This window comes from Orycteropus afer, unplaced genomic scaffold, assembly GCF_000298275.1.
Source record: "Orycteropus afer afer isolate SDZICR_OR568_19922 unplaced genomic scaffold, OryAfe1.0 scaffold00002, whole genome shotgun sequence".
Classification (NCBI taxonomy): domain Eukaryota; kingdom Metazoa; phylum Chordata; class Mammalia; order Tubulidentata; family Orycteropodidae; genus Orycteropus; species Orycteropus afer.
Window position 1 is genome coordinate 29,830,258 of NW_006921589.1, and position 12,689 is coordinate 29,842,946.

At 38.7% G+C, this 12,689-nt stretch overlaps 1 protein-coding gene across 1 annotated transcript in view; it reads right to left on the reverse strand.

Moving 5' to 3' along the window:
• Positions 1–587: 587 nt before the first annotated feature.
• CD28 (CD28 molecule) overlaps positions 588–12,689 on the reverse strand; it is a 38,901-nt gene continuing 26,799 nt past the window's right edge. The window contains 2 exon segments of the mRNA XM_007936012.2: positions 588–716; positions 7,676–7,800. Coding sequence (XP_007934203.2) covers positions 588–716; positions 7,676–7,800 — 254 coding nt within the window.

The window sequence follows — 12,689 nt, forward strand, 5'->3', positions numbered from 1 at the left end:
AAGGTTGGCAGTTCAAGTCCACCCAGAGGCACCTTGGAAGAAAGATCTGGTGAACTACTTCTGAAAAATCAGCCACTGATTGGAGCACACTTCTGCTCTGACACTCATGAAGTCCCATGAGTCAGAATTGACTTGATAACAACTGGGAACAGGATGATTTTCTAGCCTGTCCTCTTTAGAAAGTTTCTAGTCACCACACTTTGCTTGACTGAGATGTGCAGGTAAGTGAGAATGGAATGGGGCTCAACCAACAGCTTGTAAGCAGATTTCAAGACAACAGAATCCACTCACATCTTGTTTTCTACCTTATTTTCTCAGTCAAGTCAATAAATACATGCTAGGTTTGAGTTTGGGTCATGGTACCACAAGATTTAACCTGCCACAGTAATTTTGTTTAACTTCTTTTCAGAATATCAAAATCATCTTGATATTTATTCTAGTCAGAGGCCCAAGAAAATTGGCATTGGTGGCCTAACAGGGGCCCGAGATGGCCGGCTGAAGACAGAGGCAGTCTTTTCCTATCCAGATCAGTGGTGTTCAGCAGATGAAGAGGCAGCAGCCGGCTCACATCTGGATAGGCGTCTGTGTCAGGAGCGGTAGGCCGCAAAGTCACGTGCTGGAGCATAAGGCTGGTAGTGTTTGCGGGTGGGTCCGGGCCTCCGGGGAGTTGTGTTCATGTAGTCGCTCTGAAGGATCCTGTTCCTCTTATGCCTCATCTGCCAAAAAGAAAATTGTCAAGGTGGAGGAAGTTGGGGACATAGAGGGAGGTGTGTTGGGAGTTGTCCTAAGATGAACAAAAATTAAAATTAAAAGCCTACTTTGGTAGTAACTATTTAGAACATCAGCTATTAAATGAAACTGAATACCATCATTATTTGAACACCTTGAACTTGGATAATGACTAATGCAACTCAATTAATTTGGGTTATTCTAAATTACCACCACTTGTCTGTCAGTTGTTTGTCCGGTTGTACTGTGGTGGCTTGCATGTTGCAATAGGCTGGAAGCCACGCCACTGGTATTTCAAATACAGCAGGGCCACCCATGGTGGACAGGTTTCAGTAGAACTTCCAGGCTAAGACAGACTAGGAAGAAGGACAGGGTCATCCACTACTGAAAAAATTGGTCACTAACTAGGAAGACCAGTTAATGTCACTTTGAAGACTAAGGTGCACCCAACCCAAACCATGGTATTTTCAATCACCTCATATCCATGTGAAAGCTGGAATAAATAAGGAAGCTCAAAGAAGAGTTGATGGCATTGAATTATGGTGTTGGCGAAGAATACTGAAAACACCATAGACTGCCAGAAGAACGAAGAAAATTTGTCCAGAAGTGCAGCCTGAATGTTCCTTAGAAGTGAGAATGGACAGACTCCATCTCACCAACTTTGGTCATGTTGTCAGAATGGACCAGTCCCTGGAGAAGTGTATCACTGGTAAAGTAGAGGGTCAGCAAAAAAAGGGGAAGACCCTCAACAAGATTGATTGACACCATGGCTGCAATGATGGGCTCAAGCATAGGAAGGATTGTGAGGCTGGAGTAGGACTGGCAGGGTTTCGTTCTGTTGTCCATAGAGTTGTACGAGTTGCAGCCAATATGATGGCACCTAACAATAACAACGTTCTAAATTAACTTTAAAAATCTGAATCAAAGGAAATATTTTAGAGAAATTCACTCATGTTACTCTCAATGCAGTCATTTGACCCAAATTACAAAAATATATATCCAGTGTTTGTTGTTGTATGTTACTATATCTAATTAATATATCTGCTGTTGTAATGTAATATATTTGAAGACCCTTGCTCCTTTAATAGGTCAAGAATCATCACTGCAATTTTTTTACATTAGTCATTTGCTTAACAAGTTATTTTCCATAATTAATCAAAGAAGACCTTTTGCCCACAGAGTCTATACTGATCATTAATTCATAGCAGTGGAGTCCAAACTAACAGGGATTTACAATTTGGGACAACTAATTGGGTTCCTATTCCCTAATGTGTATGTATTTTTCTAAAGACAATAATGTTACTCATCCCTGTTCTTCAAGCTCACCTCTCTCAGTATGAATTTTTACCAGGGCTGAGGAAAGTACAGGTAACACTGAACGTGGAGCAAGAATTAAACTCACCATGAATCTCAGCATAGCTTTGACTGGGGGTTAGGAACATCCTTTCTAGACCAATGTGGTAAAATTTATACTTTTGTCAAAAGATGCATAAAAATTCTAAAAATAGAAACTATCTTGATTTCTCGGTTCAAAATTTTATATATATATATAAGCCTATTTCCAGGCACATGGGCATGGCACATAAAGTTACACTGCACATGAGTGAAATGAATACCTGAATAAATAAATAAGCAAATGACTTCAGCACAAGCCTTATTTCCATGCATTCTTACCCAAGCCCCTCATATCTTCTTTGTCAAAGGACATGAGTAAGTGCTAAAAAAAAGGGGGGGTGGAATGAGAAAGGCAATATACAAGAAAGGGTCAAAAGCAATGGAAAATGGTCAGAACAATGAAAGAAACAGGAAGGAACAAAGAGTTAAAGGCAACAAAAAAAAGATGACCTTTATGTTACTAAACCCAACTGGCATGTTTACAGTCCTCATCTTCCTGAGCTCTGGGCAGAATTCTATATTACTGATTATTCCTACCTTTTCAAAATGCTCTTCCCATTTGCCATCTGTGACACCGCACCATCCTGATTTCATCCTACCTCTTTGACCACTACTTCTTTAAACTCATCCTTCTCTAATTAGCACTCATTGTCAGAATTCCTCGTAGCTAGGTCCTAGGACTTCTCCTCTACTCACTCTAGGCAATCTTATCCACATTCACAACTTCAATTACTACCTATTTACCTGAATCTGTATCTCTGGACTAGACTTCAAAGGCACTTCAAACTCAAAATACCCAAAACTAAACTCAAGGTCTTCCCCTGTTTCCCATCTCAGTGAATGACACTAATATCTATACAGTTGCTCAAGCTAGAAACCTGACCCTCATGCTTGAAAGCTCCAGCTCCTTCATCCCCTTTTACCAAATCCTGTTGATTTTACCTAAATGTCCCTGAAATGCATCTACCTCTCTACAACTCTACCACAACTATCCTATTTCTAAACTATCACCGTCTCTCAATGGAGCTACTTCAGTAGCCTTTCAATTGGACCCCTGCTTTTTTACTCTTGCTTCTTTCCACCATTTCCATGCCACAGCCAGGATGCTTTGGAGCTAGACTTTGAGGGATGGATAGGATTGCAACAAGCAGAAATAGCAAAATCAGTATTCTAATTGAAAAAGACAGAATTAACAAAGTTGGAGACAGAAAATGTCTAACTTGAGATGACTCATTCAGAGAAGGATATCATAGCTAATGATCATGATGATCTTGTTAAATTAGGATTTGACATCAACTCTTGAGAATAAGGTGGTATGGTATAGAGAAAGGCTTAAAAATGTAGAGAGGTTTAGAAGAAATTTCAAGGGAAGTACCAAGACACAAAAATTCTAAGGTGATATGGCCTCTTAAATACCAAGGAAGAAGTATTACTATTATTCATATCAATATTACTATTATTAGATTTAAGTGACTGGCAGCAACATTATTACAGGAATAATCTTAGATACAAATTAATTTGTACTTTCTTAAAAGTCATTCAAAAACTTTTTAATTTTCCTATTAGTAATAATTTACTTGAGTTACTTCAAACACACTGGTACCAATAAAGACAACATGATAAGATGATCAATTTGCGAAGATTAATCTGGCAGTTATGTACAAGAGTGACTGAAGGGAAGAGAGAAAGCAGGTGGGGAAAAAATGGGTCTACGTCAGTGATCCTCAACTAGGGGTGATTTTGTGTGTCGACCCCCCCCACACACACACACACACTCGCCAGAGGACATATGACAATGTCTGAAGATATTTTGAGTTGCCACCCCTGATAGGGATGTTACTGGCACCTACTAGACAGCAACCAGGAATGCTGTTGAACATTTTATAATGTACAGAGTAGCCTCCCAAGACCAAAGAATTACCTAACTCAAATTATGAATAGTGCCAAGATGAAGAAATCCTGGTCTATGGAGACCCATCAAGAAAAGAAAAGAAAAGTTAGCAAGCATACAAAATATATTACCAAATTGGAATGAATAGTGTTGGTCTGCTTGACTCCTCCTTGCTCAACTCTAATATCCAAAGATGATTGATGATTTCAGCCTTGGTGACTGGAAGGATGGTATACCATCCATAAACATAAAGTAAGACAGCAGAAGAAACAATTATAAAACAAAATGATAAAAAAAATCTTTGGTTATTTGGGATTTGAAATGGTGGGTGAGTTATCTACCTGGAACTAAGAAGGGAAGATATCATTGAACACATATTTGGGGAATTCATTCACATAGAGGTAGTCATGGAAACCAAATGGGCAAGTAAAGTTGTTCTTCAAAAGTCTTGCTTCTACATCCTTTCTATAAATGAATGAACTCTCCTGACTATTCACACTCCCCAAGAAAAGAGTATGAAATCAAAACATATCTATGTTTCATAGAATAACACAAACTTTTCACCACGGACTGATCTTTTCCTTGCTTAGCCAGGCAGCCATGCCATTAATGACCAGATAAACTCTGGTGCTTTAGCCTGGATACTTTTCTGAGATCCTATTTGTGGCAGTTCTGCAGGGTGCCTCCATGTAAGTTGCTGTTTTCTGGAACTTCCTGAGGGCCTGTCATGTGCTGCCGTAGGTAGTGCCAGGCTGAGTAGGCTTCCGGCAGCAGCTGCAGATTCTACCCCAATCCTTGGCCTGCTGCTGACATTTGAGTTAATAAAGAATCGCCCTCTGCCAGCCTGCCACAGGCAAGCACCTGTCCTCTCACTCAATGTTCCATTCATTCAACGGAGCTGGATAACCTGTTCTCTTTCCTATTCTAAAAGAGACTTTTTAAAAACATGGTCTTCCCCACTATAGGCCACAATGTGGGAAGTGTGAATAGTGTCTTAGAGGTAATATCTGCCTTTAAATCCAGCAGGTTCTTAAAGACTGTGTCTTTAAGTGAATTTTCTTATGTTGCCCTGTGTCCTCCTGCTGTTCAGATGGAACAAGTGGGTACCATACCAGCTGGAGTGGGGAGGGAAAGGGAGAGTGGCCCTGAAGCCACATATCTTTAGCAAACAAATAAAAGGGTTAGCTCTTATTGGAGAGCCTAACAGACTACAAAAGGCCACAGATGATAAGACATGCCAGGTACTGGGACTTCCCAATTCACAAGGAATTGAGTTTTCCTAAGATAGAGCAAGATGAACCTCACTAGGAATTAGCAGTACTGTCCCCCTCCAAAAATAAAGAAAAGAAAAAGGAAAAACTCATAGTGTCCAATTCTTCTCAAGTTTACAGTGTTTCCAAGTTGAAAGTGAACTGTCTAAAGTCATTGAAAGTGAAAAACTGCATTCATTCCTTTGGGTGATTCAAGTCATTTGGCAAATTTGTTCCTCATTATAATAATTGATATTCTAATGTATATTTACAATCATTTTTAAATGATTAGCAGTACTTTTCTGTCCATTGAAAGTTAAAATAGTTTGCAAAACTATTTCCTGTTAAGCTAGAAAATCACTTTGATGTAGGTCAGCAAAATTTCCTGGAAGGGTACCCATTGAACCTCATCTTTAAGTTAGAAAGTCAAGATTCCCAACAAAAAGATTGAAAAGTCATACAGCAGACCCAAAAGCCAATGGCGAGGGACTAACAAACATCAAGAACTAAGAATTCTAAATTGTCACATCATTGACAAACACCAAAGAGGGTCATAGCTGGCAGGTATCTTGAATAAAGAACCAAGATTCAGAAAGATGAAGGGACTCAACCAACAGGAAAGACAGAACTTAAGTGATTTTTTTTTACCACACCAAAGCCCCCACAGAGTGGGGCAACTTGCAGAAGGCAAGCCAGGCAAATTCCTAAGATGATAGTTATTAGAAAGAATTTTCAGGAACAAGCAGCCACTCTGTTCCCTACGTTGCAGAAGGTATAGATTAGGCAACAGGCAGCCTGACAAATGTCTGTCTGCTCCTTAGGGTTTTCTGAACTGGGAGGAGCATGTGGGGAACAACTGAGGGGCAGACTTTGGTAAGGGATTAACAGCAGTTCAGAAGGATCCAAGGCTGGGTGATGGACGAGCACAACTGTGAATCCAGGGCTGCTCTTCGGCATTCAGACTACCGGAAATAGGATGCTTCACGTGGCATGGCTTCCTGAACTCATTGACTCTACATATCATTTGTATTGTTAGTTGCTGTTGAGTTGTCTCCGACTCATGGGGCCTTATGCAGAACAGAACAAAACGTTGCCCTGTCTGTATATTTTGAGTCTATTTGTGTGACTTTTGATACATGTGTGGATAAGTTAAACCTATGGAGCATGCCTTAAAGATGCACACATTTCGGGTACATACATTTAAGTCATTAGTTTGGCCTCTATGGGGTCATTACACTCCTCAATTCAATAAGCATTCATTAAGTACTAAATGCACTTAATACCAGATGGATGGAGAATATCAAGAGAGGCAGATCTTTAATCTTAAGAAGTATACAATCTAGTTGAAAAAAATGACTCATACATACAAATAACTTCCAGAAACAAAAATCTAGAATAAATAGAGGCTAAGTACGAGATGTTCCACACAACATTGTGTACATAAGAACAGAAAGTTTCTGAGTCAGGGAATGATATTTGCTAAGCAGGTCCCTTAACAATAGAGATGTTAATTGAGATTGTTCAAACCCAGGCCAAAAATTCAACAATGAGAAGGTGAAGAATAATACAGCAAGTTTACTACATGAACATTTGAAAAAGTTGTAAACTTCAATTTGGTGGTAAGAATTCAGAAAAGTCCAACTGCCATAATAGTTTCATAATGACAACACCATTCTTGGCCTCACACAATTCAACTGCTTCAAAGAAGAAAAAAATATGACTCAGATCAACAGACCTAGTTTCTCTGGTAGATTTGAATTTCAGTAGCCAAATTTCTCATGATTTTGGACTCTGAACCAAATTTGTTCATTGACTGCAGTTGCTTAGGGTCCTAAATTACCTAGATCCATGTGTGTATGTGTGTGTGAGTGAGTGTGTGTGTGTGTGTGTGTGTAGGAGTTCTGGTGGCATAGTGCCTTAGGCACTTGACTGCTAACCAGAAGGTTGACTGTTCAAATCCACTAGCCACTCCTCAGAAGGAAGGTTGGGCAATCTACTTCTGCAGAAATACTGCCTTGGAAACCCAAGGAGTAGTCACTATGAGTCGGAGACAACTGGATGGCACATAACAAATATAATACTGTCTTATGTGTTATAATCATATAACAAAAAGAAATGGGAAAAAGAAAGGTAACTGCCCCTAATTTCTGCTACCCTAAATTGTCCATTCAGCTTCTTATCTTGCTGGCACTAATCAGTGCCTTTTGGAAAATAGAACTTACATTAGATTTTTATTCCTGATAAAATTGGACAGGCTAAAGAAAGAACATACTCAAACTTAATCAGGATAAAGAAAATAATAATATTCGCATTTATATAGAAAATAAATCACAGAGGCAAAATTCTGGAATATGTTCTGGTTTATATGTGTATTAGAAAAGTTACGTAAATGCAGTTCTGCTTCTCTTACCCAGCAAGCACAAAAAGCCACTGTTATTAACAAGCTATAGAAAGCCAGGCCTCCAGCAACCGCCACCACTGCCCAGAAGGGTTTAGCAGACTGAGGAGACGGGAGAGCTCCACAAACATGTTTCTCTGAAAAACAGAATAAAGTGGGTTAAGATACAGAAATTGCACTTGAATACAATTTCTTTCTTCTTAACATCGTACAAGAATGGAGAGAACTTGAAATGTGCAAAATATCACTAGTCTTAGGATGTAGACTTCTTTTTTGGTGATTCGCCTGATTTTGTTGAATCCACTGTATGATTTTAAAAGGTGACTTCCAGTGAGCTTTAACCCAAGCCCCCCACTGCCAGAAGCCAGTTTATGTAGACCCTAAGCTATTTATCTCCTCGGAAGGAAGGTTGGGTGATCTACTTCCGTAGTGATACCTCCTCGGAAATCCAAGGAGGGGTCACTATGAGTCAGATCCGACTCAACAGCACATAACAACAACAACAACAACAACAAGCTATTTATATACAAGTTGTATCCTTGGTATAAGTTAAATGAAATAGAGGTTTTCCAGGCCTTAAGAAAATCAAAACACTGAAGTGGTAATCAAAAAGTAAAGTTCTAATTACAACTCTACCTAATTGATTATAAAATGATGAACAAGTTACTTTATGCCTTCGAGTATCAGAAATGTGGTGGTGGGGACTATAGAGTTCTATTCAAGAGTCAAAGAAAATTAGAACTAGAAAGAATACCAAAAACTTCCAGTCCAATAATTTCCAATCCTGACTTTACATTGGGATTACTTGAGGAAGTTTGAAAATATAACAAAGTCCAGTGCCCAGATTAATTACATCAGAATCTCTGGGGATGGAGCCTAGTCTGTGGTACTTTTTAAAATGAATGCTGATTTTTAATATCAAAAATTATTAGAGTAAAAGATCATTGGCGTCCTTTCCAGTTCTAATATTCTATGATTCTTGAATGTTGTTGTTGTTGTTATATGCCGTCGAGTCAGCCCCGACTCATAGCGACCCCTCCTTGGGTTTCCAAGGCAGTATCACTACTCGACGGCACATAACAACAACAACAACAACATCACTACAGAAGTAGGATTGCCCAACCTTCCTTCTGAGGAGTGGCTGGTGGGTTTGAACCGCCAGCCTTCTGGTTAGCAGTCAAGTGCCTTAGGCACTATGCTACCAGAGCTCCCTGATTCTTGAATAGAACTCTGTTATTGTTGTTGTTATGTGCCCAGGCTGAAAATTCATTCAATTGTCCAAGTATTTATTACTAGGATATGGTAGTATATCTTTGAACCTGATTTGGTTTCTCTACATGCAAAAATGAGGCCAAAACAAATCATCTAAATGAAGTATATTCTAAAAAAGAAAAAAAGTTTCATACCTAAACTCCATTTTAAGAAACTATGTAAATGATATACATATAAATGATATACTAAGTAGGAGACAGACAATATTTTATACTAAAGTAGTATATCATTTATATATATAAAGAAAATATTTCACTCATAGCTGCCATAGTCTGCATGATTTTTTTTTTTTTTTTTAACCTTTGACATGGTCGAACTATAATACTCTGCCTGGACATTACAGATATTAAAAGTCTGAATGGACTCAGCAAGTAAAATATTCACACATTAATTGCTTATATTTTGCCAAAACACAGAAGTTACTTTGTCATATTAAGCTAATGGCTCCTTCCTTATTTAGTATCCTATTTTTCATCAGAAAGCTCTATTCTGACATAGAAGAAAGAACATTTGTTGGAATTATGCCAGTATTAAGAAATATAAAACTGAGCACATTTCTGATTTAGCATTCTATGAAAAGAAAGAGCTGTAGTGTATGAATAAGATGTACCGATGCACCAAAAAAAATGTTGGACCTCTCAGTTTTGTCTATTCTTAGCAATAAGCTGTATTTTTCTTTTTTTAATTTAGAAGTCTGTTGGTTTTCTTCCCAACATTCAGAAAGAGTACAATCTCAACACATACTCAATAAATTTATTTCCACTAATCCCTGAATACTGCTTAATAGTATTGAGTTTCAGGTAATGAAGAAATTGGGTCACTTAAGATCACAGAGTAGGTTCATAGCAAATTTCATGTCCCCTGGTTTCTAGCCCATCCAGCATCCTTTGGACTCATTTTGAAAAGTGGGAGGGTAATTTTTGTTGTTGTTGTTAATGTTTGTGTTCTTTTTTAATTGTGGTGTAAATATACACAACAAAACATACATCAATTCAATGATTTCTCCATGTATGATTCAGTGACATTGATTACTTTCCTCATTATACAATCAATCATGTTATCCTTTTCTAAATCATTCCACCTCCATGAACATAACTTTACTGCATCCTAAGTAAAAACTCTACTTTTCCCTCCCTCTTTCATCCATAATAACCACTAATAATTTTTGGTTTCTATATATTTGCTTTCGACTATTATGAATAGTACTATAATAAACATGAGGAGTGTACAAGTATGTGTTTGTGTTTCTGCTTTTAACTCTTTTGGTTATATACCTAGAAGAGAAATTACTGGATCATATGGTAACTCCATGCTTAGTTCTTTCAGGAACCACCAGACTATTTTCCACAGTGGCTGTCCCATCTTACAACCCTACCAGCAATGGATGAGAATTCCAGTTTCTCCACATCCTCACCAATACCTGCTGTTTTTTGTTTTATGGGGGGACTTTCTTAAAAAAAATCCTACTCATCCTAATGGGTATAAAGTGATACATCAGTGTAGTTTTGATTAGCAATTGCCTAATTATTAATGATGTTGAGGATCTTTTCATGTGTTTGTTACCCATTATCATCATTGGTGAAATGTCTAGTCAAGTCCTTTGCCCATTTTTTGACTGGCTTGTTTGTATTTTTGTTGTTAAAGTGTAAGACTTCAAAATTGCTTTCCATTTGAGGATATATATGCAAATACTATTGTAGTAGAATGAATGGTGGCCCCAAATAACATATATCTACCTCCTAATCTCCAGAACCTGTGAATATTTCTGTTAAGGATTGTCCCCCAAAATGACATGTTGAAGTCCTTAGCCCTGTACACTTTATCTGTGTATATGACCCTGTTTGGAAATAAAGATTTTCTTTTGTTATGTTGATGAAATTATATATGAGTAGAGGTCCTAAACCTAATCCCTTCTGGGAACCAAACCCAACCCAATGCCATGGAGTCAAATCCAACTCCTAGCAATTCTATAAGACAGAGTAGAATGGCTCCCAAAGAGTTTCCAAGGATGTGAAGCTCGTGTGTGTGTGTGTGTGTGTGTGTGTGTGATTTGGGTGAGAGTTTACAGAGAAAATTGGTTCTCCATTCAATAATTCATGCACATTTTGTTTTGTGACATTCACTGCAATCTGCACACTGTAATAGCATTCTTACTTCCTCCCTGAGCCCACCCTTTCTCTTCATTCTTCCTTCCCATCCCCACCTGCTCTATCTACAGGCAAGCACTGTTTTCTTGATCTCATATGTTTGATTGTTCTAATGAGTGCATACTCTCCTTGTATTATTGTTCACCTTACAGGCCTGTCTATCATTTGGCTGAAAGTTAAGTCAGGGGATAAGTACAGTTTGTAGCTTTAAGGGTGTCTAAGGGCCATAGTATCAGGGTTTCCACTAGTCTTCATCAGACCTGTAAGCCTGGTATGTTTTATGATTTTGAGTTTTGTTCCACATTTTACCCCACTCTATGCAGGACCTCCTATTTTGATCTCTTTCAGAGCAGTCAGCATTGATAGCCAGGCAATATCTAGTTCTTCTGGTCAGAGGGTCATGGAGGCTGGGGTTTACGAGGACCATTAAGCCCTTAGACTAATTGTTTCCTTTAATCTTTGATTTTTTTCACCCTTCTTTGCTCCAGACAAGGAGAGACCAATTGTTGCAATTTAGATGGCTGCTTACAAACTTTTGAGACCCCAGTCTCACTACTCACTACAATAGGATGTGTAGAACATTGTCTTTGTGGTCTATGCTATGCCAATCGACCTTAGTGTCTCCCCCGAATGTGATCCTGAGCCTGGGAGGGTACTTTTGTGGAGGAAGACCATGGAACACAAAAAGACTTTTAAAAGTGTAAGTCTATGAATTAACTGAGAAGAGAACTCATTTTTCCTGAGTCCTGACCCACTAAACCCAGCTGCTGCTTCTCGTGGGTACCTCAGTATGGGGTTTACATTAACTTTACCTAAAGTCATTTGGTCTTTGTCCTTGGTTCCTTGGAATGTCCAGAGTACTTGAGGTGACTTTGCTATCTAATCTGAGAGTTTATGTTAATGAAATAATTCAGGTGGGGGCTGGCTAGTCTAGAAAGACCAGCTTGTAATCAGCTGACCTTAGGAGAGGTGGACTGATTCAATCAATCATACCTATGCAATGAAGTCCCAACAAATGCTCTGGACATAGAAGCTTCATGGGCTTCCTGGTGGGTGAAAGACACTGATGCATGTGAGAGTGTAGTGCATCCCTTATTGGGATATGGAAGATCCACGTTGAGTGTCTTCCCAGACCTCGCCCATACATCTCTTCGTTTATATCCTTTTTCCTATAATAAAACTATAATCATAAGTATAAGTACTTTTGTGAGTTCTGAGTTATCCTATCAAATTATTAATCCCAAAGCAGTAGTGGAAGTTAGAATGTTAGAAGTGAGGGTGGCCCTGGTGACCCTGAGCTTATGGGTGCCATCCTAGAAGTAGAAGGAAAACCTAGAATTTGTAACCAATAGGTCATAAGTGAGGGGAGTTCTGTGGACTCCCAGACTTGTGAATGGTGTCTGAAGTCTTGGGCATACTTGGCAGTCTGGAAGACTATGCCCTTTAACTTGTGAAGTCTGACCTAGCTCTGGGTGACTAAGGCCATAGGAAGAAGCACTGTATATGCAGTTGATAACAGAATAGAAGTGAAGCAGAATTGATAATAAATTTATTTGGATTGATCGATATATATTTGGTGTCAGATAAGTGAAAAGTGGGATGTGTTC